Below are 20691 nucleotides of genomic sequence, written 5' to 3'. Positions count from 1 at the left end.
TCTGGCCTCTAGAGCAGGGCAGTCCCGGGAGTCCGCTGGACCAAACAGCCCTTCAGAGCCGTGGTGATGCTGTCTGGTCGGTCTCTCTCAAGCCTCGGAAGCGCGCTCTGAAATCTCGGAAGAGTCTGTTATCTGCGGAGGCTGTTGTGGGGGTTGGTCTCGGAGGAGACCTCCAGGGCTGGGCTCTGCTGGAGCCTGTGCCTTGGTGGTGCTACGCCGTTCGGTGCGGAGCTGCTCTGTCTGCTGTAGACGTCTCTTCTTTCTGATAGGAATCTTCCAGAGGCTGTAAGATGTTGCTTTTACATAATCTGATGGGCATTTACCTGACAAACTGTTGGGCATGATTCAACAAGACAGCATTTTGTGCAGCAAGCTATTGCGCAGGTCTCTGTAAATGAAGCTGTAATAATCTGGCTGTCAAGGGGCTTATATGAATCTGTATTATTGCTTTTATTTCAGATTACTGGAAAGCTACGATAGCCTGAGAGACAAACACTTGGGTGAATACTTCAAAAATACCCGGGTAAGACGACATCTTCAGAGATCAGGACTGGTGAGACTGAAAAATTTCTTTTTCTGAGAAAAAACGAAGAGAATTATTTGTTTCTCTTAATATTGTGCAAGTCAAATCACTGATAGTCCTGTTGCTGATTTGTTAGAGGTATGTGTTGTCACTGGTAAGAATTTGACCAGCCAAACACGTGCAATTCTGCTGTGCCAGATCAAAGCCACACGATCACACTGTGACCGAGGGTGGGGTGTTTAGTCAGAGCATTCCCCACTCCGTTGTTCTCTGCCGTTGGTCAGCTGGATGTCGCAGCAACACGGGGCTGTGGCGCTCACGGCTGCACTACTGGAGTCAGAAAGGCAGAAGGAGGGGTAAAGCGGGGCTTGGGGCTCAGCTCCATGAGCTGAGCGGTTTTTGAAGAGACTGGTGACAGCTGAGGAGATGCTGTAGGTGGCGCTGGGCACGTCTCGGGCCTAGGGGCCGCCTGGGGCTGTGAAGGCGCTGGCCCGCGGCTGCTGGTGGGTGAGGGTGTCACGCCAGGAGTGCCGTGCTGACCGTTGGGTCGAGGCCACGCTCCGTGGAGGATCACGCTCCCGCTCCCAGCACACCTCTGTCATGCAGCAGTCGCGACGCTTGTCTGTGTGATCTGGGAACAGGGGCTGAACGGATTGAGGCGGGGTAAATACTGGAGAGCCGTGGCTCAGCCCCGAGCTGCTCAGCAGTGCAGTTCCAGGAAGTTATTGCACACGTCGCTGTATTGCTGCACGATTGGGGCTGTGTGAGAATGTCTGTCAGTCTGCTTGTATTTCACACCCCGGCAGAAGAAGATATTTCATGGAGAGGTCTTGGTAAATTCAGAATGGTTTTATGTTTTTGCTGCGTACATATCTTTGCTCATTGGAGTTTGCCTCTGCAAAATCTTTCCGTTTGCAAATACACAGAATCCTATTACAGAATCACAGAATCGTTCCGGTTGGAAAAGACTCTTGGGATCATCAAGTCCAACCCTCAGCCCTACTCTACAAAGTTCTCCCCCACACCATATCCCCCAGCAGCATTGATTCTCTTAGGTTATCGATTCTCAGAGGTTTTTAAAATGTGAAATCTAAGCATCTTTGACTCTAATAGCTATTTAAATAGCTTCAGTGTTATGTTTTTAAAAGACTTTAATGGAAAGCTGCAGGATTTGGTAAAGGTGAATGTGCTGAGCATTTTAAAAAATACTTATGCACTCCTGGGTGTGACTCTGTCTAGCACAAGCAGATGCCACCCCTGTGCAGTAGGAAGGCAAGTATTTAATTGCCCTCCACTGACTTGGGCAGCGGCCCCTGAAGAGCAAGGCTGAGCCCACAGCTTTTAGGAAATGTGACTGGGGCTCTCCTGCCCTCTTCGGTTGGCTGATGGGGTCCCCGGGATCGAAGAAACGACAATTCTGTGCTCGGAAGGTGATTTCCACCACTGTGACAGAAGCAGAGGTGGTAACTAACTGGGAAGAGAAGGTAGCCTTTCTGGGAAATTGGGCTCCCTTTAAAAACGTACCTTGTTCTGTCATGTCCTTCTCAGTTACATTATATTTGTTTATGGCAGATCTCAAGAAGTGGCAGAATAATACCCGAGAAGGAATACCGGCTAAATACTCTACGGGAGGAACACCTGAAATACGTACAGGAGTACCTGGCTGGCACCGTGTTTAATAAGGCCCCTGACAGAGAGGTATGCATTTACCAGCGCCGTGTGAGCCATGTCAGGTACTCCCCTGCTGAGAGCCAGGGGCTGTGGACTCATACTGGACTGTTTGTGGTAGCTGCGCCCTGGCGGTGCCCTGAAAGGCTCTGTCCTGCTGGGAAAAGGACAGTCGTTGTGCTTGACATCCCCGCGTGAAACCTCCGCTGGCCTCTGGTTGTCAGCCCGCAGCGTCATTCATCAGAGCGTACGCTGTCCTGGCTCTCGTGCTGCCCTTCGGCTCTCATCAGGTTGTGGGATGATATGCACAGGGCTAGCTGGCTTAAAAGAATTCCAGTCGAAACAGTAGTTGGAACATGGTCATATATCTCACCTAACACAAAGTTTGGGCACGTTCCTGTTACGTCTCAAGAATGGAGTTGGTCCCTACAACTTTACAAATGCTCAGTTGTTAATTGCCGATGTTAACTTACAGAGGTGTCATGCAAATGGGTTGAATCAATAGTGGTTTTGTAATAGGGCTCGGTGAGGAAAACAACCAGGGAGCAGGCAGGTGATAAGCAGAGCAGAAGCGTTATTACCTTCACTGACATCTCATAACGTCCATTAACGAGGTTTCTCTCTTACATTGATAGCGTCATCATCAGCCAGGAGCAGAGAAGAAACCTGCGGAGAATGGCAGGAAGGAGAAGGCGCAGAAAGTCAAGGTAAGGCTGGAGTGCTCCCCAGCGCTGGGGGGACGCGGCAGCTTTGCCCTGGGTTAAACCACAGCCGTGGGTCAGGCCAGAGGCTCGCTGAGCCAACGGCTTTGTCTCTGATGTTTACGGAAAAAGTACAAGAAACAGATAAGTAGAGGATGATCCTGCCCCAGGTTCCATCTCCTTCCTCTAGCCAGCAGTTCAGGAACTTCAATTCACACCCTAATTCCTTTGGAATCTACTTATTATTTTGGTTCTGCAGTGTTCTTGGTTGTGGAATTTAATTATGAGTTGTAGGAAATGGCACTTTCTTGCATTTCTGCACAATAATTAATGTATCTGCTGTCTGATAATTGGAGCAATTTGGTGCTCCATTGTTCTCCTTATGAAAAGAGTTAATACCTGTTCTTTTCCAAGGCATTTGTAGTTTTACACACCTTTTTCATATTCCTTCTCAGTTTTCCAAGCTGAAGACTCTCAGTCTATTGAGGCTTTCGCCCATGAGCCATTCCAGGCTTCTCTTCTCATTGCTGTTGCCATTTTTCAACCGTTTCTAGTTCTACTCTTTCTGTTTCGAAACGGGGAACCAGAAGAGGATGAATAATTGAGGATACACGTTGCAGTTCTTCTAGTAATTCTAGACACTATCTGCTCTTGACTGCAGCTGCACACTGAGCTCATATCACACCCTATTTAGCAGAACCATCATGTAAGTAATGAAAAGAGGTTTCAGAAGCCTTTGCTTTGGTGTCACGTAGGCAGGGCTTGGTTCTGTAGTTGTTAGAGTCACGGAAGTCCCACAGAAGTCAGAAGTTCTTCTCCCCATGAAGTCACTTGGACTCACATGGGAAAAGTTGTTCTCATTCTGGCTGAGATATACTCAGCATCTTTTTTCTTTATTAGGAGCCTGTGTCCATCGCGAAGAATGCATTGTGAAGCTAGCTGCTGCTTGGAGCAGCTGAAAACCAATGTCAAATCTTTCTGATTTTAAATAATACCTTTATGAGGTAAAGGAAGGAGGAGATTTTCATGACAGACAGCGATGGCTATGGTACTTGCACTGTTTACTGACTGAAGTCCTGCTGGCAGAGTCACCCCAGTGGAAGCCGTGACTAAGGCAGCCTGTGAAGGGAGTCTGGACTTGGGTGATTTTGGAACAAAACCCCAAACTGCTTCCTTCAGTGAGGAGCACAGGGGAGACGCCTGCTGTCCTGGCTTTGGCTGGGACAGCGTTAATTTTTCTTCTTAGTAGCTAGAGTAGTGCTGTGTTTGGATTCAGTGTGCGATTTGGTATCAGAAGAATGCTGATAGCACAGGGATGTGTGCAGTTGCTGCCAGGAGATCAAGGACATTCCAACTCCCCCTGTCCTGCCATGGGCGGGTGCAGAAGATACTGTGAGGGGCCATGACCAGAGCAGCAGACCCAAACTGGTCAGGAGAACATTCCTCATTGTGTAACGTCACGCTCAGGATGTAAAGGAGGGTTGGCTGGGAAGGGGTTTGTTCTCTCTCGCTTCCAGGACTGCTTTTTCAGGATCTTGGCTTCTCCGGGATCACCAGCTGGGAACAGGCTGGGTATCAGTCAGCGGGCGGTGGCAGGTGGTTGTGCATTTCCCATTTCTACTTTCTATTATTGTTGTTTTGTTTCATTTCAATTGGTAAACTGTTTCTGTCTCAACCGCTGAGTCTCCCCACCTCTACCCCTCCAATTCCCTCTCCCGTGCCCAAGGAGCGGGGGGTGAGTGAGCGGCTGCCTGGCGTTTGCCTGCCGGCGGGCTCGAACCACGACACACCTGCAGATGGGTGATCTGTGTCTCTGCTGCGGTACCACGCCGGGACACAGGAACCTGGCTGCAATTGGCAGTGTAATTTAACCCTCAGCTCATACGTTCAGTGAATTCGGCTGAGTAGCTAACCTGAAAGAAAAGGAGAAAGACAGATGACTGAGCAAGGGAGGATGGGAGACAGAGCTGTCTGTCTCCAGAAGGGTCGTCAGCCCAACGTGGGGCTTTTGGAAAGAAAAGGGAGGGAGGGGCATCAGCCAGAGCAAGGAAGTGGCAGATGCGCTTCAGCCAAGCCAAGAATCAGGAGATCCGCATAAACAGGCAGATGAATTGCATTTGGGAGGATCAGCAGCTGGAGAGGGCTGCAGGGAAATGAGTCAGAGGTGGGAACAGGTCTTTTCCCTTGTCTCTCTCCTTCTCCCCGTGATTTCCTTTCCTTCCTTAAGCAGGCGTCCCAGTGTCACAGCTGTCCAGTGAGAGACAGCTGGCAGGCAGGCTCAGACATGGCTGTTAGGGCTGGCAGGCCAATGTTGATTTGCTTCTTGCCCACAATTTAGTACCTCAGAGACGTACATTTCTCTTCTTTTAGGCGGAACCAGCCAGCTTTAGGCACTTCCCGCACCCACCAGCCGGTACAAGAAATCATCGTGGGCTCTTCCCTCCCCTTGGCAGAGAAGCCGCTGGTCGCTCCCGACAACAGGTGAGTTTTAGCAGCCACCCCGAAGGCGCTGGCGTGAGCACACACAGCGCAGGCGTGCACGTAGGCCTGTGAGGTCTGGGCTTAGTCTAGAGCTCTGACTGCCCCATCCGCCATCCCCTGGGGCCGACCTCCTGTTTGCAGGGTTGTGTCATTAAAGAGAAGTCTGCAGAAGCCGATGCTGCAGGAATGGCACATCAGAACGGAGGAAACAAAAATCTTTGTGATAAATCTTCTTTAATCCTTCCCTTTTCTCTGCCTTGTCGCCCAAGCCTAGGCCGGTGTCAGTACATTAAGTATTGTTAATGGGTGCTACGGCTGTAGGCGCGTTCTAAAACCCTGAGAGCAATGGAGGCCTCTTAGAAAACAGAGGTGAAGGGGTGAAGTAAGGCTAAAGCTCATCCAGAAGGCCGTGCTTCGGAGCTCTGGCTCAGAAACCTCTTCCTCTCTGTTAACAGGCAGAGAAGGAATGTTAATGTACTCTGGAAAAATAATGATACGAACGTCTAAGGTCAAAGGTCAAATATATGGCTCAGTTTTGACTGGTTCTCGATTCCAGTGATGATCGTGGGTGCAGACTGAAGTGAGATTTTCAGTCCTGGGTAACCTCCTCTCCAGGAAGAGGACACTTGGGCCTGTGGTTATGTGTGATGGTGGACATCATCGCATCAGCACCGATCCAGGGAGTCTGCCTGTTGTAAGGCAGCAAGTTAACTCAGATGAACAGCTTTTTGACTTGGTGTTCTGAAGGGTATACAAGGAAAAGATGAACTAATAACGTGATAAAAATGCAGAGTATTGAACAAAAGTAGGTCTGCTTTGGTGGTGCGTTCTCTCAGCGTGCGTGTGCTGAAGGCACCAAAAGGCAGCACCCGGCTGCGTTCCTGGGCGTGCCTGTGAGCTCACGTGTTTGCTTCAAGGCTGCACTGTGAAGAGACAGTAGCAAAACCTGGATTTATGGTCAAGAGTTATTCTGGATGCTCCAGTATTTGGATGCTCAGTGAGAGATGCCTAAAGGGGCCTGGCTCTTCAGAGGCAGACGAGAAAATGTAATATCCTGAAGGTACCTGAGAACCACTCATCACTTCCAAATATCACAATCAATGCTTTATTTTTATTTATTTTTTTTTTTTACTTATGGTGCTGCTCTGCACTGGAAACTATACACTGAGATTTTGTGGCTGTTTTCTTTTTCCTTTTCTAGACTTCCAGGCGACCACATGCAGCGCCAGGGGATCTGCAGCACTCACTCCATTTCCCACCACTTCCCTTCTGTGCTGCAGCGGGGGCTGTCAATACTTCCACAGCTAAAAAGAAGTGCCCGGCACCTCAAGTCAGTCAACAGCCTGCCGGCAGGGTGAGGCCATATTTCATTCTGAAAATAATGTAATTGTAGGGACAGCTTTATAACACTGCTTTAGTACTACAGCTCCCAGAACTGTATACTGCAGGCAACATGCCTTCCAAAGGGTGATCAGCTTTTTATTAAGCTCTCCTTTCAAACTTCCCCTTAATTTTCAAGACATTGGCTTACTGGTCTAATGCCCAGTTCTTGATCACAGTGAGGAAAAATGTGGAGACTTTTTTAGTATAAAACCTCTGCATGCATCATTTTCTCCCTCCACATAGACTATCTGTTATGTAGAGAGGCAGGCAGCCACCTGGTTAACACCAAGAACTCGGGAATATTTTCACACAGCCTTCCAAGTTTTCCTCTTCATCTACAGCTGCAAAGTAGCAAAAAACCTCCTTTATTTATTTTTACCATTCCTCCTGCTAAGTCACACTGTCAGGTTCAGAGAATGAGAGCTTTTTGGAGTAGCCAGACATGATCTTGGTACATACACAGTTTCTTTCAGGTGCGATTTGGACTTCTGTCCTAGAAAAACATGATGTAATTGGTTTTGTGTTAGGAGTTCCACGGGACTGGGGTGTTTTGGAATGGGGCTGTGACCACTGCCTGGCAGACACTGGCCGAATAGCTCCCTCCTGCATTTGCTCTGTATTGTGATGGGCACGATCCTTTCTCCAAGAATTTGCTGGCACTTTCTACTTAATGCTCCCTGCTGCCAAAACAGCCAGATCAGTCACAGGCTATGCAGACATGACGCAGAGCTCAGAGCCAGAGCACGCGGCGTTTGCGGAATTTATTCTCTAGAGGTGCCTTTTGCTCCTCAGGGCCCTGGGCCTGTTTGCATTTCATCCTGAAGGAGGACTAGACCTCCACTACAAATGGGAGAGAAGCGTTTTGAACCACATCTTGTGTAATTGATGCCAAATGATGTTACTGTCGGGAGACTCTTTGGGATGCTTTGGAACTTGCTTGCCAGCGGAGGGAGCGCAGCAGTGCCGTGGGGTTCCGTCTGCTGGGGATCAGAACCCTGCACGGTTACAAGCAGTACCCGGCTCACAGTGCTGTATATACCTATGGGGGTGACGCTCCCAAGCAGCTGCCGGTTGCTTTGCAAATTAAAAGAAAGGGTTTTAGCACAGAAATCTTTTCATGAACAAAAGTGCATGCACCGAGTTACGGAACTGTTGTAGAAGTGTGTGTCTTACGAGGTGTAAAGAGCCGTCAAACCATGGTTGGTTCAATGCGCTCGGTGGCTGGTTTTGCATAACCTATTTAACCTGGTTAAAATGTTTTCACAGGAGGAGAGGAGTGAAATAAAAGGACCAAATACAGTAAAATACATGACCAATATATCTTCCATCATTAACACCGGTCTGATACCAACACCACCTCCACCCCAGCAAAAAAGTGGAAAAACAGTGAGAACTGGGGTGACCAGAGGGAGACAATTGCGTCCCGTCGCTGTACCCAGTGAGGCAGAGGTACCTCCAAGGATGGTAAGTTAGCTCTCTCTACTTCTCTGTTTATGGACAGGTATATAATCTTCCTTGTTGGTGTATTTGCCTAATGTTTAGCACATAAATCTTTTCATGAACAAAAGTGCATGCACCGAGTTACGGAACTGTTGTAGAAGTGTGTGTCTTACGAGGTGTAAAGAGCCGTCAAACCATGGTTGGTTCAATGCGCTCGGTGGCTGGTTTTGCATAACCTATTTAACCTGGTTAAAATGTTTTCACAGGAGGAGAGGAGTGAAATAAAAGGACCAAATACAGTAAAATACGTGACCAATATATCTTCCATCAACAACACCGGTCTGATACCAACACCACCTCCACCCCAGCAAAAAAGTGGAAAAACAGTGAGAACTGGGGTGACCAGAGGGAGACAATTGCGTCCCGTCACTGTACCCAGTGAGGCAGAGGTACCTCCAAGGATGGTAAGTCAGCTCTCTCTACTTCTCTGTTTATGGACAGGTATATAATCTTCCTTGTTGGTGTATTTGCCTAATGTTGAACGATGTGTTTACCTAGTTTGCATAAATATTCACCAAATTTTTGAAAGAAATAAAATTCATAACTAAAATATATATATTATAAATATATATATAAAGTTAATATATAGAATATATATAATGTAAGTGCCACCCATCTCTCTATATACTAAAACATTTGGTGTTTTTCATCAGCTGGGGGAAAAAAGGGTGCTTGAACAGAAAAACCATGGGAACTCTTACTTAAAGCCTTCTGGTTTAGTCGATCCGATCCTGTCTGTGACCATATCTGGTACCATAACTTCAGAGGGATATAGGAAATGCCTTGAGTGTGTGAAAACTTCATCTGTTATACTATATCTCCAGCCAGTTTTGACTCCTGTAAAAGGGAATTGTAGGAACCCTGGATTAGGGGGGACCATACGGGTCACGGTTCCTGCAATTTTGGGCAATTAGATGCAGTGGATTTTCAGTTTGAAACATTTTCCTCCCCTTCTGCATGTTACAAAGCACTTTCCAATTTAAGCAGCCCAAGGCTCATCTTAAAAGACTGGAAGCCTCAAGTGTACGCCACACGTACATGCTCTTTGTGTTCACCTTTTGTTAGAGTTGGAAGCTGAATGCATTTTTTGTGTCTTTCCTGCTGCAGAATTCTGGAGTAGTCTTCAGGTCCGGGGTACGCAGCGGCCCATGTATCACCATGGCCTTTCTGGGAAGAAATCTGCATTTATTGGGCAAGGATGCTGATAAGAGGAGTGAAATCACAGTCTATCAGCAGCACTGTGGAGGAGAAAACCTTTGTGTCTACAAAGGCAACCTATTGGAAGGAGGTGAGGGTGAAGAGTCAAAGAATTCATATCAATTCTGGTGACATCATGTATTTTTTTTTTGCTAAAAAGTTGGTGTGGTATCAAAATGACTTCAGCTGAGCTCAGTCGAGGTATATGCATCCAGGGATTTCTATACCATCTACCTCCACACTAAATCTGGATCTACTGTTTCATGATTGAAAGTGAGGTTAGAATGACTTCTGCAAATTATGGTGGAAGAAACTTAGAGAACTAATTCAGCAAAATACTGTAGCTTAGGTTAATTTCATATAGAGCTGTGTGGTTAATAAAGTAGTAGTAGGAGCAGATTGTCCTTAAATAGGGGTTATCTGTTTCTGGCTTTACACAGTACATCGGTGCATGTTGCTTATTACTCCAGAAGGAAAAGTAGATAAGGGGAGCCCAACTCCCATCTCTCTGACGTGAGTGCAATTCCATAGCACCAGTGGAAGGTGAATTGTGTTCTGGGATCCTGGGAAGAGGCAATGGCTGGGACATTGTCACTTGTGAGGAGGAGTGATTCCACCGATGACCCCCTCATTCCAGCTCACAGAACCCCTGTGCTGGCGTTTTCAGCGGGCGTGGGAAGATGGTGCAGAGCTCAGTGCGCTCCCGCCCGTCCCCGAGGCTGTGGGAGCACCGCGGCGTGCCCGCGGATCAGCTCACGGGGCTGCTGGGCTGGCTCCCCGCTGTGTCCTCTGTGCCTGCCCCTCTTGTCCCCAGCCCCGCTCACAGGCCTGAGGGAGTGACCGGTGTAAAGGGGGTACAACCCCGTCCCCCCGGCAGGGAGCGGGGTGGCCGCCTCGGTGCCCTCCCGCCTGGATGCCAAGCAGTGCCTTGCAGAGCAGCTGGAACGGCTCCAGAAGCAGCATCTTTCCAGTGCCCGGTGTTCCCTGAGCCCAGCCGCGTCCGTGCGGGCCCAGAGCCGCTGGTGCTGAGCTGTGCTCATCTGGAGCCTCGGCTGCCCCTGCCAGGTGTGTCCCACTGCGGGGGCTCTGACATGCTGCTGCCCTGCACCGGGTGGGCCCGTGCCAGGAATCCTAAACCTCCTGTGCACGATGCCCACTCCTGTAAGGCACGGGCGGAGTTAATTTTGTGGAGATGGGAGGCTCTGCTCTCTGTTCTGCTGTGGCTGTGAGCGCCCAAACGGAGTGGCTTGTCACAGGGGTGCCCAGCTTGGCACTCTGGGGTTGGAGAGAGACGCGGCTGTTGTGTGGGGAGGAGGTGGGGTATTACCGACTAATTAATGTACCCGAGAACCAGAGTGCCTGACCTCAGAGGGCTGGGTGCTCTGGTGGTGATGCAGGTGAGATACGACAATTGAAACAGCCTGGCAGCAAAGCATAACCTCTCTTCTTTTAATCCCTTCTGTGACCGCAGAGACCTTTCAGTTCATCTCATGGAGGCACCGAGGTTTCCCCTTCAGCCTCACCTTTATTCTCAACGGGCTGACAGTGGACAGATTGAGCTGCTGCTGTGAGTACAGACACCGGAGGCCCTCCACGGTGGGAGGCAGACAGGGATACTTCAGATTTGTCAGTGTGGAGGGAGCATCTCCCTGCTACAGGTATGGAGACGAGTGTGCTTTGCTCACAAGGACCTCGCAGCACAGTAGTTTGAATTTATCCCTTGTTTCCTCTTTGGTCATCTTTCTGGCACCCTGCAGCTCTTCCTCATCCCTGAGCAGAGCGGTGGCCAGGGGGTGCCACACTTACACCCCTTGCCTGCCTCTCGTGAAAGTGCTGGTGAAATAAGTACGCAGAGCGCTGCTGACTTAACTGTCGTTTTTGGTGTTTTCTTTGTGATTGTGAGAACGGGGTAATTTATTTTTAAACAGCAGTTTTGGGGGAGGGAAAGATTTTAAGACATCCTTGTCTGTGAAGAAAACATGGTTTTCCAGAGACTTGTGGTTAGCTACGGTGAAAGTTCTGGTTTCAATGTCACCCTCTGCTTGCAGAATTGCATCGACACACTCCATAGAGCACAGTGTCCCGACCCTCGTGGGTGGTGTAGGGTGGCTCTCCGTGTCTGCGGGTAAAAACATGATACCTTCCCATTCTCCTTGTTGTTTTATAGGTGCATTATTGCAATGGGCCTGGACAACAAGCCAGTGCCTCCCAAGAAAAAGATGGAGGAGGACCGTGAGGAAAATCCTGTGGGTTCCGGGGCAGATGGAGTGTGCATTGGAGATGGAGTGTGCATTGAGCCAGGTAAAGAGCAGCATTGAACAGAAAGATTCAGTGTTAGTGATCTCACCATGTGTGGAAGCAAATGTCCAAACTATTGAGGACAAAATGGAGACCGGACAGGAGAACAGAGAGGAAGGGAAAAAACTATCTGATTGTGAGCATGAAGGTAGTCAGGAAGACATTGGTAAAACTGGTACAGTACTGCTAAAGAGAAGCAGGGGATGAAAAACGGGAGAGTAGGATTCTGTAGGTCTGGGATTGCGGGCCTCGGCCTTTGCCTGGGGCTTCCTCTCTGAGGACACCTGGTGCGAGGAGTGTGGCGATGCCTGTGTCTGGGTGATAAAATCAGTGGGGCTTCTTTGGGCCAAGCACCAGGACGAGAGGGTTTTGCAGGAGCCAAGGAAGTGAGTAAGGAAGGTCTGAGAGGCTGCAACAGGAGCCTGAGGGCGATGGGAAAGCAGGAGGGAAGTGGGGCACAGCGCAGGGACAGCCGTGAGGGGGGAGAATGGCAGCAGGCGAGGACAGGTAGAGCAGGAGGAGGGACCGGGGTGGGTGTGGGCAGGGAGACGGCCAGTCTGAGGGGAGCTCCAGTGCCGGGGAGTGGAGAGAAGATGGCGGCTGCAGGGGCAGGCCGTGGGCAAGGTGCTGCTGCCTGCTCCGAGGTGGGTGGCAGGGGAGGACGGACTGGGGAGGGGGGAGGCTCAGTGCTGGGCGCAGGAGGGGAGGGAAGGTGGGAAGAGCACGTAGCAGCAAAAGGTCAGCAAGATGCAGCGCTAGCTGAAGTGTTCTGGTCTCCTCTCCTCTGTTGCCAGGGGCCGTGCAGGGCTCTGTTCCCTAAGGCTCTTTCCCGCCCCCTCTCCACCACAGTGCCCCAGGCACCGCTCAGGGGACACCTGCCCCAACCTCCAGGTCCTGGCTTGTCTGAGCCTTTGTTCCTCTGCCCCAGGCCTACCAGCCCTCCTTTCGTGCCTCCTCTGCTCCGACCCCCCCGGACCATCGTCCTTTCCCCTTACTGACCGCTCCCCTTGCCTGTTGTAGCTAGCTGACCTTCCCCCTCTGCTTGAGGCCCACCTCCTTTCTGTCGGCAGATTTAAAAAGAAAGACCGGAGAGAGGCTGCCCTTGCTGAAAGTCTGCCCGAGGGGCGTTTCTTGTGGCAGGCCAATGCAATATTTCTGGTATCAAACGGTGCGTGGCAGCTCCACCTGCACGCCCAGGATGTGCCACCTTGGGCCGGTCCCTGTTGCTGTCGGGGACTCTGCCTGCCCCCGCGGGAGAGGCGGTGGGCTCAGCTCTTATGATAAAGCCTTCTTCAGAGTGAGTCAGATTTAGAGATGTATCTAAATTCCTACTTCCTATTCCTATTTTTACTTTCATAATTCCGCAGTGCTGCTGCTACTCAGCTTCCTCATTAGTCCCCCTGGATCTGTGTTTGGCATTAATCAAGCCTTTTTCCTTCAGCAGGGGGGCACCTTTCTGACAGTTGCCTAAGGAGGCCTCACTTCCAACAATGCAGTTGGAATCGCAAGTGATTTTGAACACAGAAAAAAAAAAATCTCCTTATTCCCTTAATTCTCATTGTCTGGGTAACCGTTTATCTGCCTAATTGGTTCTGCATCAGGTACTCTTGATTTCTGTCCCTGGCATCTGTCCCTTCAGTATTTTAAAAGCACCGATCGAAAGAAGAAGGGGTGGGCAATAAAATGGGAAAGGTGAGAAGTGATGGCCACGAGGGACAGACAGCTGGTGTGTCAGCGGTGGCAGCTCTCCGGCACAGTTGGGTTTGTTGCCTCTCTGCTGCACGCGCAGTGAGCTGGTGGTGGCAGAGGAATTACTGAATTTCACAGGGAAATCACTGACATCGCTACGCGCTGGTGCCTGGGGTTGCAGCCGCTGCAGCTTGGCTGGGCAGGGGAGGATTCTGTAATGCGTACGCGTGGGGCCAGTCTTTACTACAGATGTGAGCAGAGCTGTCTGTCAGCTACTACAGCTTGTCAGGCTCGTGGCCTGGGACGGAATCCAGACCGTGTTGGGGTGAAAATGGCAATTCTGTTGTCAGCTTCATTTGTCTGAGGATTTCACCTGGGAGCTGAAGGAGGTACCAGAGCAGTGCCATGACAGAATGTTCCTCCGCAGCACCCTTTGGCTGGATTGATTTAATTCATTCAGTTTGTAAGCCACTTCTTTGCTGATTAGCCACGTCAATCCACATGTGTCTTTTTTTGTGCTGCAGTAGATTTCCTTTCTCCAGCTTTCTCTGTTGCTTGCATTTTTTATTCGTTGCAAGAGGATTTTCTCCTGTCATAAGAGACTGTCTTGCATTTTATTTCCGAGTTTGCCCAGTTCTCGGTTTTTCTACTCCTGTCAGTGGCTAATCGTTCTGATTGTTGTTTTTAATGTATTGATCATACTTGATGCATCATTCAGTAGCTTTACTGCATTTTTGCTATGCTATTTATGAGGAATACGATGCTTTTTTATGATAATGTGCTCTTATTCTTCCTGTCGGTGGTCGTAGATTCTCTCATGGCGTTAAAAAGACTGAGCAAATGCAAAGGCAAAAGGAGATTGATGAAGTTAAGCTCTGCCTGCTTAAATAGAACTTTATTAGTTGTGAATTCCGTCTCACCGTATGATTCTTGTATTTTAGAGTATGATGAAGATATTGAAGCAGAAGAGAGACAGATTGATGGTCAAACGAATGGAACATCAGAGTCACCCTCAGGTGATAAAAAACCCGACTTGGACATTGCAGAGGAGAGTGAAACCGCATCAGAGAAGGCATTGGAGGTCTCTGACAGTGAGAAGGATGAAGATGATGGATACTCTGACAGTGACTTCCAGGACGATGAACAAGGTTAGTTTATTTCATACTGAGGCTTAGAGAAGTTGACCTGATGCATGTTTTACATTTTGTGCATGTTTTACATCTTGTGCGTGCCTGGTACATATGTTAAGGGGAAAACACAGGAAAACACATGCAATTCCTTCTGAACTGGAAAAAGGTAGCTGTTTTATCTGTGGTTAATTCGACCATCCATCACTGAAATACGGCAAAACCCACGGGCAGTGTAAGGGTGTGGCAGCTCACAGCAGACTTTGCTGAACTATTGAGGTGCAGAAATGGAGATGGAGCCAGTTGGCAAATTAGCTCTAAATACTTGGGCAGATCAGCACTTTGTGTCAGCGGTCACTGACGTCCGAGACCACTGACACCTTCTGAGGATACGCCCTTTTATCTGAGAAGCCCCCGGCACACCCGATGTGCCTCCTGGTGGTTTAGCAGTGCTGTCTTTAATGGCCCTGAGCAGCCAGAACCTCGGCGGCGTCCCCTGGCGCACCGCTGGCCCGTGCTGGCCGAGGGAGGAGATGCCGTCAGCTCAGCTCTCCCTGCTGCCTGCGTGGGATTATCTTCATCAATAATCCCATGGAAAACTCGCAGGCAATTTCTCATGTCTTCAGTGAACAGCAGCATTCCATTCACCATGTCGTGAGTAAGTCGGAACTGATCTGCCTTTTCCTTGTGGCAGTGTTTTAGTTCTCTCTTAACTTTTCTCCTCTATGGCTTTGTTAGATCCTGAGCTGACTTCTGTGCCTCTCGCTTGTCATCATGTACCAGGATTTCTCCATTTCCTGCTCTTTCAAAATCAATTACTTCATATTCCTTACATTTGACCGTCCTAATGTGCAAACCGTTTCTCGAGTTAAATGGAAACATTACTTTCACATTTGTATTTCTAGGTGAATTAAGCAATGGTAATATTAAGCAATACAGCTCTTTGTGAAAAGGTTGCAGCTGCAAGAAAGATCCAGTCTTTTTATAGAAAGTAAAAAGTCCACCAGAAATTCCAGTTAGGTTTGAAACATCCTTGCTTATAAACGCATTGCAGCGATCAAAAAGAATCTTAATTTTTGTTCTCTCATGATAATCAGAAATAGCTTGTGATTCAGGAATAATCAGTACAATTAAGCATTCTTTTCTGCTTGTTAGTGCATGGCATTATGAACTTCTCTGTGACTTCACTCAGCTGCCTCTCAAGCTCTAGCAGTGTGTGATGATCATTCATTCCTCTTTCCTATTTGTTCATTTTTGATATTTTCCCCTTTGTAATGAAATCTTGCTACTTTTTTTTTCCCCACCACTGAACAGAAGAGGTGGAGAGAAGGGATGAAAAAGATGTGGGTTTCTCCCAACTGAGATGTAATAATAAATTTATGAAAAATAAGTATTAATTGGTAATTTTGAGGGCAAGAAGAGCTTTCTGCTTGAATGAAGGACTCTCTGGAAATACTATAGGTGGAAATATTTCAAGCAACATTAGCAGCAACTACTAGTTCCATTTTTTTAGGCGATTGGTAAAGTGCCTAATAGCTCTCCACAGTGGAAGATGTTTCTGGATATTCATGATTGAAAACGTTTTTCTTTAATTCCACACCACTGTTTTTAGTTATGCCTTTTTGCACATCCTTAAGCTGGTCTTTTCCGTTCTTTGTATTTACAAATTCTCCAAGACAACATGACCCCATTTCATTGTTGCTAGCTTCAGCTTTCATCTGCTTGTGTGCTGAAATTCCACATGCTCTGTACATTTATTGTGCTTTGAGATCATCTGCCGAGCCTTGCACCTGTAGTTTTTTCAAAGAAGAACTCGCTTCAACTTAAGCATGTGTGTGTCAGAGTTGGTAGACCAGGATTTTGGATAGCAAGCTTTTGGGCATGGATGCTATGTTTCTGTGTTTCAGCAATCAGTACCCGAATCCTCTTGTGAGCTCTGAGTGCTGCTTTGGCAGAAATAACACGCTAATAGTAATGGGATCTGGATCTTTATGAGTACGTGCTGTGGACAGATTTTGTCTCACCTTAGTTCAGCATATCATGACACGTGTTCAAGAGGGTCTGAAGCTGTTGGGCCTCTTGGGTCAGTTCAGCCAGCATACAGAGCTGAGAATGAAATCCAGATAGCCGAGGTGCCACAGATGTGACTTTTGCATCCAATATTATGAGTTGGACATAAATAAAGAGCGTGTAAGAGGGACCTTGGCATTCAAATCCCTGTGGACCATAAGCCAGTGAGTGAATTGGGGAGAATGGCTGACAGTTCCCCTGGTGCAGTGTGTAATCTGCACGTTGGAGTGGTTCTGTCTCTGAACTGTTTGTACTCCTGTCAGCGTCTGGGAGCGATGGTGTTTCCCAGGACTCTAAACGTACCTCCCGTCAGAACAGAGGCGCGAGTCCGGGGCAGGCTGGAGGTGCCAGAGTCGTTGCCAGGCGGTGGCTGCCCAGTCGTTTGTGCCTCAGGTCCGTGGAAGCAGATGCTGGAGGCCGAACCTCCACCGCCCGTGGCCCCGCGCGCTGCTCTGCTGCCCGTGGCTGTGGAATGAGCGTGCGCCTCCGCGGCTTCTCAGGGCGAGGCAGCATCCTCACAGCACCGCTGCAGCGAGCTGGCAGGGGGCGAGGGCTCCGCGCCTCCCCCTTTGCTAATTCTAAGGAAAATTGCGGAGTTTTATTGATTTGCTGGTCTGGCCCTATACAGGGCAGTCCACTGATTTAGAATGGCAGTTCCCATTCAAACACAGCTTCTTTGTTCTTGTTTTAATTAATTTATGGGAGTCGTTGACATATTTTAGGGAATTTTTAGCTTCCATGTTTGAGGTTTTTTTAAAAGCAGTCCTGCAAAGTTATTGTAATGCACTGCAGATGAGTAGGATATTTTAAAATATTACCAAAAATTGCAGCGAGCCTTTCTGAGGCTGAAGCGGATGAAGAAGAAAAGACAAACCCAGAAGATCTAACAGCGAGGGAAGACGCTGGAACTCTTGATGAAGATACAACATCAGTACAGCGTCAGGTTCCTGAAGTTCCTGGGGAGCTCAAACAGGCTGTGGCAGTAGCAAGTCTGCTCGAGGAAGACAAGGAAAGGGATGCAAGCAGTAGGGGAGACAATGGGGAGGATCTCAGGCCATCGGAAAGCAGCGTGTTGGAAGCAGCTGACAGCGATGAGGAGGGTCCTGACAGTGACGAGGGGAGCGGTGAGTACAGACCCTCTGCCCGGCTGTGGGTGACCAGTGCACGCCAGGGTGCCTGTCTGCCTTCACAGCAGGTCCTGGCGCAGCACGGGGGAGGCAGTTCTGGGCTGTTTCCAGGCTGCTAGAATACTCTCTTGGCTGTGAGCTAAACACCCACCCAGAACGTGGCCTTGCCTTATTGTTTCTTTTCTAGTGTTTCCAGCGTAAGGCTTTGACCGTTGTTTTTCACTCCAGTAGCTGGGTTTCGCATGTCATGCAATTATTATGAAATCCAAACGTGATTGATTACCTGTAGGAGAGTCTGTATGCCAGGTTGGGGGAATCTGTTGATAATGATCCAAACAGAAACCAAAAATTACTGTGTGAATCACAGTGCAGCAGATGAAGATCAAAACTGTGTCAGTTGATCCATGGTTGTGTTGCTTCACTGTGTCGTGGATTTTTTGGGGAGGAGCAAATCGAATGGTTGTGCGAGGCCTCATTTTTACTGTTGATAAAATGGGCATCTTGCAGTTTCATCCTCACCTGTATGGGTAAGGGGCAATTAATAAAAGGTTGGCCACAAGAGCAAGGCTTTGCCTTATTGTATCTGGAAGGGGAAAAAATGTAAGCCCTTGCTTTGCGATGTCATCCAGGTCACAGGGGAATGTCCTGGGTGCTGTTAAATCAGGCAGCATAAAAGAACAGCTGTCTGCACTGGTGCTGGCGTACAGGAGAGCCACAGGCCATGGTAGATGAAATTTTCAGTTGTCTCTTTGTGTGCTGGATTTGCAGTGGAATGCAGAATGCATTCCCTTTATTTTAACAGAAGGCTTTAGTTCTGTTTCTGTTGCTTTCAGTTCACTGCAGTGCATCTAAGATAGTCTTGTGTGGCATAAACAATCGGAATGCTGCTGCTTAGTGCTCTGCAAGGCAGTTGCTGCTGGGTTACTTTGACTGTCTTGTGCGTTGCTTTTGTTTTGGTTTGCATTCAGAATTGAGATAGTAAAGACAGTAACGTGCTGTTCATTGAATAATGCTGACGCCTCCAAAGATGTTTGGCTCCGGAACCCCTCTCTTGTGTGAAAGAAACTTCAGTTTAGGCACTTTCACCACTAGGCTCTTCAACACTAGAGTTGAGCAAGGACTACTGAAGAAGAACCTTACAAACCTAGAGGACAGAATGTTATGCTGTATCAATGGAATGTGTCAAGCTAGTGATCTGGTCCTGAGCTGGCCTAAGAAAAGAGTGTTGTTCTTTATTAGCACGATTCCTGTGTGCTTACATCCAACACACACGGTTTCATGGCTCTAGGCTTGAACAGAGATCCTCTATCCAATCCAGACAGGTAGTCCGAATGGTAAGTAGGTAACGGCGTTTGATCCTTAGTCCAGTCCTGTTCACCTCTGCTGCCAGGAGACTACCTGAGATTCAGGGATGGTGCAGGTCAAGGAAGGACAAGAAAAACCATTGAATCCTAAAAATGATAGATAGGAACGACCTCCTAATTTGCATAGTGATTTGTCCCCGTCTACCTGGGGGTTATCTAGGTAAATTCTATAGCAAGGAAAGAATTGTCAAGAAACAGAGTGTAGAGCAATGAAAGAATTGGCTCTCAGTCCATTCTTGAGCCTCCAAGGGTCATTCTCAGGGTGGTGTTGAGAGGAGGATGATAGGCACTGTTCTGTTTTGTCCTGCTGAGACCCATCTGACAGGGTTTTTCCTAACCGGTGCTGTCATTAGCAGTGCAGAACTAATTTATTGGAGAAAATTGTATACGCTGAAGAAAGCAAAAGGTGCAGAGTGCTCCTCTGGGGTGGTTCAGATGTAGGCTGAGTCCAGGCAGATCACGACGGGTGGTGTGACAGGGTCTGTCAGAAGCGTGGAAGTACCTGGGGTGGGCTCCTGCTGCGCATTTTCTGATCTCGCTGCACTCTTTGTGACAAGGAGATATTGCCAGTCCCAAGAGAGAGAATTATTGTCAGCGGTGTTTGTCACCCTGCCCTAGGCTCGGTGTTTCGAAAGACTGCCAGTTCTGTTTTGTCAGATGTATGACTTGACTGTGAAGCATCACAAGCATTGCATTTACAGAGCAGAAAATACTTCTCCACTTATTTTTAGATAAGTGTAGGTCTTCACACACTGAAGTTGGGGAACTGAGGAACCATCAGAACTGTAGTTGGGAGCTTAACATAGACCTTTTTTTTAAGAAAAAGTATTGATAGAACAGTAACAAATTTATGTCTGTAAAACAATATTGTTGCTCCCATGTTGAACCCCCCTTCAGACCGCCTGACAAAAGCAATCTCACCGTTGTGAAAATGTTGTGGAAGACTGCTGCTCTACGGTTCAGTAGATGCCCCTGCATGAATTTTCCCTTGGATTTTTCGTGGTTGTCTCCATTTGGTTTTAATCTACCTGAATTATTGCTGGTGAAGATTGACATGGCTCCAATCGGGTCTGCCCTAACATTTCAAATTTTAAACCAAGCTGAGGCAGCTGGATGAGTTCTGCTCCCCTTTCGCTTTTTAATGGCTTCTCTTTCCGGCTTCCTCTTTTGTAACTTTGTGGTAGTTCTTGAAGATTGCAGTCCAGTCCGGGTGAAAACAGCAACGGCAGCTGGACATGGTGATCACATGAATTCCGAACCTGATGACTCCTGTCCAGATGTGGAAGAAGAGGTCGTATCAAGTGGGGAGTATGATGCCAGTGAAGGTGAGGTTGGCTGTTGAGCAGGGATGAAATCTAATTAATCTGAAGTCTTTTTCTAGAAGTGCTTGCCCTTTCCCTTTCCTTTCTAGTCTATCAAACGCTACGTCTGCTCTTTCCTAACTCGTATAAAATTTGGTGTTGACTCGCTGGCTTCTGTAGTCATGTGTAGTTAACCTGTATCACAGTAAATAACTGCTTTGTTGGTAGCTGTAATGGTCCTAGGTAAAGAATGCAGGCCATG

General features: G+C 48.3%; 1 protein-coding gene across 1 annotated transcript in view; it reads left to right on the top strand.

The window, feature by feature from the left end:
• The first annotated feature begins 1908 nt into the window (after window positions 1–1908).
• Window positions 1909–20691, top strand: part of LOC141971170 (uncharacterized) — a 35574-nt gene continuing 16791 nt past the window's right edge. The window contains 13 exon segments of the mRNA XM_074928331.1: window positions 1909–2007; window positions 2096–2221; window positions 2827–2898; window positions 3793–3821; window positions 5263–5373; window positions 6575–6722; window positions 9364–9544; window positions 10925–11111; window positions 11621–11756; window positions 11758–11917; window positions 14382–14588; window positions 17468–17761; window positions 20313–20453. Of these exon segments, the coding sequence (XP_074784432.1) occupies window positions 1909–2007; window positions 2096–2221; window positions 2827–2898; window positions 3793–3821; window positions 5263–5373; window positions 6575–6722; window positions 9364–9544; window positions 10925–11111; window positions 11621–11756; window positions 11758–11917; window positions 14382–14588; window positions 17468–17761; window positions 20313–20453 (1891 nt within the window).

This window comes from Athene noctua, chromosome 28, assembly GCF_965140245.1.
Source record: "Athene noctua chromosome 28, bAthNoc1.hap1.1, whole genome shotgun sequence".
In the NCBI taxonomy this organism is placed as follows: domain Eukaryota; kingdom Metazoa; phylum Chordata; class Aves; order Strigiformes; family Strigidae; genus Athene; species Athene noctua.
Note: the sequence above shows the minus strand (reverse complement) of the source record. Positions and strands in the feature narration are given on the sequence as shown.